The 9,251-nt window shown below is 41.6% G+C and overlaps 1 protein-coding gene across 26 annotated transcripts in view; it reads right to left on the bottom strand.

Annotated features, from left to right (window-relative positions):
- The window catches only part of LOC133656125 (formin-binding protein 1), a 151,914-nt gene that overhangs the window by 40,480 nt on the left and 102,183 nt on the right, over positions 1-9,251 (bottom strand). For 12 of the 26 annotated variants that reach the window (XM_062056986.1, XM_062056981.1, XM_062056979.1 and 9 more), the window contains 2 exons: positions 7,369-7,560; positions 6,364-6,552 (listed from right to left, as the gene is read on the bottom strand). In XM_062056986.1, the coding sequence (XP_061912970.1) occupies positions 6,364-6,552; positions 7,369-7,560 (381 nt within the window). The remainder of the gene's footprint in view (positions 1-6,363; positions 6,553-7,368; positions 7,561-9,251) is intronic. The other 14 variants (XM_062056997.1, XM_062056998.1, XM_062056999.1 and 11 more) reach the window with 3 other exon arrangements.

The following is a 9,251-nucleotide window of genomic DNA, read 5'->3' as shown; positions in this document are numbered from 1 at the left end:
AGTAATAAATTTTTTATAAGAGGTTTTTAGGCCATCTCCATGCTTACTCGCTGCGGGTACCGTATTTTTCGGAGTATAAGTCGCTTTGGAGTATAAGTCGCACCGGCCGAAAATGCATAATAAAGAAGGAAAAAAACATATATAAGTCGCACTGGAGTATAAGTCGCATTTTTGGGGGAAATTTATTTGATAAAACCCAACACCAAGAATAGACATTTGAAAGGCAATTTAAAATAAATAAAGAATAGTGAACAACAGGCTGAATAAGTGTACGTTATATGAGGCATAAATAACCAACTGAGAACGTGCCTGGTATGTTAACGTAACATATTATGGTAAGAGTCATTCAAATAACTATAACATATAGAACATGCTATACGTTTACCAAACAACCTGTCACTCCTAATCGCTAAATCCCATGAAATCTTATACGTCTAGTCTCTTACGTGAATGAGCTAAATAATATTATTTGATATTTTACGCTAATGTGTTAATAATTTCACACATAAGTCGCTCCTGAGTATAAGTCGCACCCCCGGCCAAACTATGAAAAAAAACTGCAACTCTTAGTCCGAAAAATAGGGTATACGTCTAATGTGTGTCCTGGGCATGACGTTAAAGTGCATCCGGCAGTGGAGGCTCCTCTATGGGGGTCTTGGGGCACTAGGAGGTTAACCCCTTTTACTACTGTTACCCCAGGTGGCTCTTGGCAAAGGCCTAGTACCTGACTGCCCCCTAGCCAGGGATACGGTGAAGACCTCAACGGCGGAGCAGGCGGAAGACGGTAGATTTAAGAACTACCACAACGGCTGCGATGGCGGAAGAAGGCTGCAGCAGAAAAGGGTCCCCAGTTGCCTTGGACTCCATGCCACTGGACCCTGACTCGATTCTGTCAAGGATGGTGTGGTGACTGTCTGTGCACCAGTCTCCCCACGTTAAACAAAGTCACGCACAGGCATCCTCCATAAAGGGATACACCCCTACCAGGAGGATCGTCATACTCGTTCGAGTGACCGCCGATGATGATGACGTCATATGTCAGCAATTTTTTGAAAAGGTTTTATTATAACTATTACACAAAATAATCTGTTTGAATCGAGAATCATGTTGATGGGATCAAATCGTGAGGAGACCCAAGATTCCCAGGGGGTTTAGCTGGTAAGGGGCCGTATTTATCAAGCGTCTTAGAGTGCCATTTTACACTTAAGTCCTGAGAATTTGCGAAATTTAGTCCTACTCTCAAACTTAAGAATAAAAGCTATTTATCAACTTTCTTAAGTCTAAGAATCACTCCTACTCTCCACGATATTTAAGAGACCTTCAGATGTGTCCTAAGTGGTTAGGAGTTGCCAGCGGGGGATGGCACTGAGGCCAGAGAGACATGCGCGAACGTTCAGGGAGCGGAAGGATGTCCTGGCTTTGTTTGATGACGAGCAGCTGATCAAACGGTATCATTTAGACAGAGCGGGTAATATTTTTGTCACAGATTTAATAATTTTCGATTCCTTGTTGATTTCTGCATGTGGCTGCAGTGGGCTAGTATATATAGAGCCACCCACACCAGTTTCAAATTAGTTGCCTAATTAATGAATTGGAAAGAAAATTTTATGAGAGTAGCGTATAAATGATAAATGGGTTGTACTTGTATAGCGCTTTTCTACCTTCAAGGTACTCAAAGCGCTTTGACAGTATTTCCACATTTACCCATTCACACACACATTCACACACTGATGGCGGGAGCTGCCATGCAAGGCGCTAACCAGCAGCCATCAGAGGCAAAGGGTGAAGTGTCTTGCCCAAGGACACAACGGACGTGACTAGGAAGGTAGAAGGTGGGAATTGAACCCCAGTAACCAGCAACACTCCGATTGCTGGCACAGCCACTCTATCAACTTCGCCACGCCGCCCAATGTGTGTGTGTGTGTGGCCCTTTAATAGGTGACAGCATGTGAGGTGAGTGACGTCAGTGAGTGTGTGGGCGAGAGAAGACAGGGAGCCGTAGCGTGAGTGCGGGCGGGGGCTAGTTTGTTTTGTATTATTTTGTAGTTTATTGTCAAAATATATAATCCCATTGTCCACTGAAATATTTCTAAGATATTTCTTTATTCTTAGACAAGGGATTCCCTTCCGTGATTGGTCATTTCTATGGACACAGAAATGACGTCACCTAAAATTCCGTTTACGGCACATAGTAATGTGGTAATTCAGCTCTGAGTGTGACACTTAAGATTCAGTCCTACACTTCGCTGAAAGTGTGAGTAAGACGCTTGATAACTAACTTTTAAGTGTAGCTTTCAGCGAAGAATTTATTTACTCTTAAGTCAACTCTTAGCAGACTTCTTAGGAGTAATTCTAAGAAGCTTGATAAATACGGCCCCAGATCTGCAACCTATGAAATCTATGAAACGCAGCAGAAGTCTAACATGAATGATGGAAATCTGAATCAGATCGAGGGGCTTTTTTTAATCGCAGCACTCCCGCTTTCAGAGAACCTGCACTTCCTGTCACGCAGAAAAAAAGAAAAAAAAACACTTCCGTTTTTCTCTCTCAGCAGCCCCTCAATGGTTTCCTCTACGATATTTACTCTTGCATTGTTTTGTTTGCATGTTCCAAGCCATTCATACCAAGCTCCTTTTACTTTCAATAGCCGCTGCCCTTTTCAAAACACGAGAGTAAACAAAAAGAGTTATTTATGGAGGGCGGAAGGAACGCAGCAGCTAACACCCGTTCCTGAGGTCAGGGTGAACGGCGATGGCAAGGTGCGCTCTGACCTTCCAGCAGGGGGCTGGGGGGGATGATGACACCCGGCGAGACCCTGCTTCTGTCGCTGCTGATAACCCACCAGGAAAGACCTTTTTTTTCCCCTCCTCCCTTTTTAATGTGCAAAGGACAATCTGCCGCCAGGAAAGTAAGTCTGATCATGTTTTAGTCAAAGATGGCTCAGGCGTAGTGCGAGTGTCTGCCAACAGGGAGGGAGGGAGGGTCACAGTGAGTTTTGAAAAGGAAGAATGACCACACAGGATGAGGACACTGCTGGTGAGTAAGACAGGCACCACTGATTCGTAGTATGATAGAAAGAAAAGAAAAAAATCCATCCACACTGTATGAGCAACACAATTTGTCCATCACACCTGCTTAAAACGAATGTGGAAGAAATAGGAGCACTCCAAAGCGGCAGGTGGCAGTAGTCTGTGCACTTTCAAAAACGGGTGCATTCAGAAGAATCCTAGTCGGGATGTAGCGATAAACATTGTAAAACTTGAGCCATTTAAAATTTGAAATACCGTATTTTCCGGACCATAGGATGCACCGGATTATAATCAATCAATCAATGTTTATTTATATAGCCCTAAATCACAAGTGTCTCAAAGGGCTGTACAAGCCACAACGACATCCTTGGTACAAAGCCCACATATAAGGCGTACTGCCGATGAATCGTCTATTTTCGATCTGTTTTCATATATAAGGCGCATCGGATTATAAGACTCATATTTTTAATTTTTTTTCCTACATTGAAAACACTTCCTTGTGGTCTACATAACATGTAATGGTGGTTCTTTGCTCAAAATGTTGCATAGATGATGTGCAACGACGGGAGTGGAAGAAGTGTCAAAAGATGGAGCTAACTGTTTAATGACATTCAGACTTTACTTCAATCAATAACGGAGCAGCATCTCCTCATCATTAAACAACAACCGTCCGACCGGAACTCTCTAATAACTAAAGATCCTTGGGTGAATAATGTAAACTCACTACACCGGTATGTTTTAGCACGTTCATGGTGAGTTTACTGACAGATATAAGTAAGAACTTTACACTACTTTATATTAGAAATGACAACAGCGGAGGATGAATGTCCCATAACAAAAAGATAGAGAAAAAAAATAAGCTTATCCACTAGGGGGCATGCGCGCAATTTTTCAGGACTTATGCAGATCCCAAATACAGGTCAGCAGGTACCAGAAGTTAAGAAAAGTTGCTTTTGCATAATATTGCGACACAAAACGCCAGATAATATGTCTTACCTTGTACACACACCACAATAATACTTGTATGTTTAATGCGCCGACAATCCATTAAGCGGTGCGGCTTCATAGCTTACCAAAGTCGTACTAAAACATTTTGATAGATTTTTGAGCGCCGTGTGTGATGTTCAATATTTTCAATGGAACATATAAAATGTTGGTGTAGTTTACTTGAGTCATATTGCCATCATAGTGCAGCCGACACGTATCTCTTACTATATGTTTGACTGCCATCTACTGGTCACACTTACCATCACATCATGTACCAAATAAAATTGCTTCGAGGTAAGTAAGCAAAACCAGAATTATTCCGTACATTAGGTGCACCGGGTTATAAGGCGCAATGTCGAGTTTTGACCAAAAAAAAGGATTTTAAGTGCGCCTAATAGTCCGGAAAATATGGTACCGTAAAATTGAGATTGATTAACGCACTTCGATAAACTCACAAACCGATAATACTGTCCTTTGTTAGTGTGCTATCGGCTGCTTAGCGAGCTCAAATGCTAACCTGAAAACAAGAGAAATCAACGTCTTTCACCTTTTAAGAAACGTCATACCCCCAATCTGAATTTGTACGAACACATTGCTTTCTGAGCAACTAAGAAACATAATTAGACTACATAATTGTTCACATTGAACCTATTTTATCTCATTATGTTAAATAAAACTTATAAATATATTATAAAATATTGCAGTGTACTTTTTGAGCATATTCATACTGTATGAAATGATAATAATAATGATAATCTTGCTCACGATAACCGTGATATGAGAATTAGGGCTGTCAAAAATAACAAGTTAACTCATGTGATTAATCACCAAAAATTATCGCATTAATCGTGTACACACTTAGATTTACCGTACATTTATTTTGACCGTACAAGCTTCTTTTAGCATGACTTCCCATGTCATACCAAAATACATCCTGAGAAAACTTTAGGTAACACTGTTACCAAACAAATGACATGCATTCAAGAGTAATCGCTTGTAATTATTTAGGATTTGTCCAAATTCCAAATTGTGATTAATCAGGTTAAAATATTAATAACTTGACAGTCCGGATGAAAGTTTCCCATCATCACATCCTAGTGCTGTAGGCGGAAATTTCTGTAGATGGCAGTCTCACCTCGGTCAGCTATCGATTATTTTAGTAATCGAGTAATTAGTTTGTTTGAATAATCGATTAATCGAATGTAACGCACTCAATAGGTATTTTAGAAAAAATACTTGGGGGAAAAAACACATTTTTTTTTGCTTACCATAACATTCTTTTTTCCCCTAATAAATACAGATCATTAACATTAAAATGTCACTTTTAACGTGTGCATTAATGAACATTTAAAAACACTCGTGTGCGCTCTACTTCAGCGTCCATGCGGGAACTATGTCTGCATATTCCATGTTCCAGGCACTCCATGCAATCTGGATTTGATTTATGATTGATTTATGGATTTTTCAGACGGCCATAGTAGAATTGTTTGAACAAATAAACAAGCAAATACACAGAGAATGTTATGGACCCGTGGCCCGGGTCATGTTTGCCCGGACGCAAGTGCTATGGTGCTATCTTTTGGACTAGTCCTTCTATTAAGTGCTTTTAACCGGAAGTCTTCTGGCCGTCCATAGCGTTTCTAATCGTATGGCTTCTTTATTCATCACTCCAAGCAACGTTTGTAAGTTTTACAATATAACTAAAACAATCCATACTTACTAAACCGTCCAATGCGCTATCGTAATGTAACCAAGCTAGCGTCGTTAGCATCAGCTAATATGCTAACGTGTTGGTGTTAGTATCATTAACTTACGCCGGTATTCTATTTGTATTGTTTCATTTTCACAAATTCCCCAGTAAATTCACCAAAACGTCACCGTGGAGTTATTGAGTCTGCTTAGCTGATTGCTCGTCCATGACGATGACTTCTGTTTTGTTTGATCATCCGTTTTACTGCCTGTGTTACAGACACCGTTTGGAAACAATTATGTAAATAAATATTTACAGAGTCATTCCGTGTAAATTTCATTTTGCAACGTATTTATCTGTGGCTATTATGTGGAAATTTTTGGCGGGTTTTTTTCTAAAATTTTGTGTACCAGTGCGCTCCATAGCCCGGAAAATACGGTATTTTCTGGAATTAAGCATATCTACCTGAGAACCGGTGTCCGCTTTTGTAAGAGGCTCACTATTTGAGGAAAGGCAGTATACATTCAGTCCATGATGGTGGTCACTGATGTGAGGCATGGTGTTCGCCCATACAGTGTGGAAGGTGTAGCGTTGAGGCGCAGAAGACACGCGAGCATGCTCAAAGCGAGGCGGACACACACAAACACGCACACTTACCCCTCGCCTCAGGCTCCGGAGGCAGTGCATTTTGGGTTTGGACGCCATGAAGTCGTTGAGGCGGTGGGAGAGGGGCTCCTTGTGCTGCTTGGGAGACTGGGAGTCGTTGGGAACAGCAGAGGGTGAGGGCGGGGATGAGGCTGGTGGGGCAGGTGGGGGCTGGCGGGGGGACGTTAACAGGGACATAAGCTACCGGTAAGAGACGGGAGCCGTCACGGACCAGAGGAAGAAAATCATGGAGGATTTCCATGGTAAAAAAAAAGGACAAAGGAGGACAAGGAGGAGGGAACACAAAACCAAATAAATAAGCCTCCTCGACAAATATTAACCTGATTAATGAGGTCATGTCAACATTATCAGTGGAAATGCATAAAACACAAAAAAAGTAGTAGCGTGAGGACAAAGCATGAATGTGTCAAAGCAAGCGGCCATGATGTTTTAGTACAAGCGCATGCAGGCTAGGCTTCCACTTTGGGAACATTTTCACTCTTTTTTTTAGTCGAATCCTCACAACATGCCTACTAGGACGGGCTTCCTTTTTAAGAAACCAAAACTACTAGCCAGTCCCAAAAAACGCTCCTCGACGGGTCAGGAGAGAGATGATGCGTGGGGTTTTTAGTGACGTCATGCATCGGCCAAACAAAAGCAAACTAGTGGCGTGTCGTCAAAGAAATACTGAGCTCCTCCTGTGCTCACTAAAGTGTGTGTGCTGCGAAAAACCTCCTCCTACATGGCACAGGTGCTAAATGTGAGCGTACCACCAGCCCGTTAGACACAAGTCAGTTCAGAGTGGATGTGGGTCAGTGGAGAAGAGAGAAAGTGTTATTCATGTCGTCACAATGAGTGTGGGAAGGTGGAAATGAATTAGTGTGTGTTACAGTGGGGATGCTCCACGTCGGTAAGGGTGATTGCCAGACAGGAGGAAAATAAATCACCATCAAATATGCAAACACTAGCAGAGAACCTGCAAGCTGACACATTGTGAGGTTTTTTCTTGTGTGTTACCTTGTTCTTGTTCTTAATGAAAGGCCACAGCTTGCCCTTGCTCTTGCCGGTAGGTCTCTCTTTGCCGTCCCGCGAGTTGGTCAGGCTCGTGTCGGACGCCGTCCTCGTCATGGCCTGCCCGTAGTCCTCAAACTCCACGTCTCCTGGGGGCTCGAAGCCGGACTTGTAGGACTCCACCACCTGCTTGGAGTCCTGGGGACAGAAGGCGTGCACGGTTTATTCAGATTCTTTATTGGCATCCAAGATAAGCATCAGTGATGCGTTTGCAGGACGATATTGCGTTGCGTTTGGCCTCAATAAAGACAATATAGCTTTTGCATAGAAGAGTAAAGACAATAAGGAGAATAATTAGTAACATGTTTAAAATAAAAAGGGATACAAACCAGGTCAGCGAATTCAGGATAAATATACAAAAATGTATGTACAAGGAGTATGTGCAAAATTTTGGGACTATATGGCGCACTTAAAATCCTTTCATTTTCTCAAAAATCGACTTATAACCCGGTGCGCCTAACGTACGGCGTAATTCTGGTTGTGCTTACCCACCTCGAAGCAATTTTATTTGGTACATGGTGTAATGATTCGTGTTACCAGTAGATGGCAGTCACACATCAGAGATACGTGTAGACTGCAATATGACGCCAGTAAACAACACCAAAACTTTAAATGTCAGTGTTTCCCACACATTCATTTATTTGTGGCGGCCCGCCGCGAAAGAATTAAGGCCGCTAAAAAATTTTTATTTTTTTTTGGTCCTGTCCAGCTTCTCAGGCAAATCATATAGTTGATGTAGATGGCCATATCGGCTGTTCAGATTTACTTTGCAAAAGAGAAGTGTAGGATACTTCTCTTGTTGCCTTATTTGTATTTGACCACTACTGTTTTCTGTTTATTTGTTACTGACTGTGGCAGGACACCTCTGCCTCTGTTTCACTTTATGTTGCTGGTAAATAATATGGTTGTAGTAGTAGGCTAAAGTTAAATTATTTAGTATGCACTAATTAAAGGGGCAGAGCTTTAAGAGACATTTTAGCTTTTATATTTTATAAGATATATTTTTTGTAAGAACCACAATTAATAAATATATTTCAGTGAATAACTTATTGTTCAAATCTGTATATAAATATGTACATAAAGTGTTGTAATTATATTGTAAAATGGATGGATGGATGGACGTTTAAAACAAAACTGTTATTAATTAGTAAGTATGCCTTTTTAGAGAAAATCATATCATTGTAGTAAATTATGCAAATTACTTGATGATGTCATGGTAACCACGCCCATAGCCACGCCCCCACCGCCACAGGTATCTTGGCAGTTTATGGGAAACACTGAACATAGACTCAATATCCCTTATTAAATCAAGAATCAAAACACACCTATTCCTGACTGCTTATTCACTGAATATCTTATCGATCTTTGTTGTTGTTGTTTTTATCCAATTGATTTTATTGTTTTGATTTTGTATGGTGTCCTTGATGCCAAGAAAGGTGCCTTATAAGTAAAATGTATTACTATTAGAGATGTCCGATAATATCGGCATGCTTTAAAATGTAATATCGGTAATTATCGGTATCAGTTTCAAAAAGTAAAATTAATGACTTTTTAAAACGCCGCTGTACGGAGCGGTACACGGACGTAAGAAGAAGTACAGAGCAGATGCGTCTCCCAGTCAGCAGCCCCTCCCCTCTCCCCTCTCCCCTCTCCCCTCTCCCCTCTCCCCTCTCCCCTCTCCCACACACAACACAGGAGTTGACGACTGCAGCATGAGAGGTTTACTGGCGACGCTTGATGACCTCATCAAACCGCCGCCAGCGGAGCATAACAACAACAAGAGTGTGTTGTTGCCGGTGCTGTAGCCGTGGCTAACAAGCGAGCTCGCT

This window comes from Entelurus aequoreus, linkage group LG08, assembly GCF_033978785.1.
Source record: "Entelurus aequoreus isolate RoL-2023_Sb linkage group LG08, RoL_Eaeq_v1.1, whole genome shotgun sequence".
NCBI classification, from domain to species: Eukaryota; Metazoa; Chordata; class Actinopteri; order Syngnathiformes; family Syngnathidae; genus Entelurus; species Entelurus aequoreus.
This window is presented reverse-complemented; position numbering and strand designations above follow the sequence as displayed.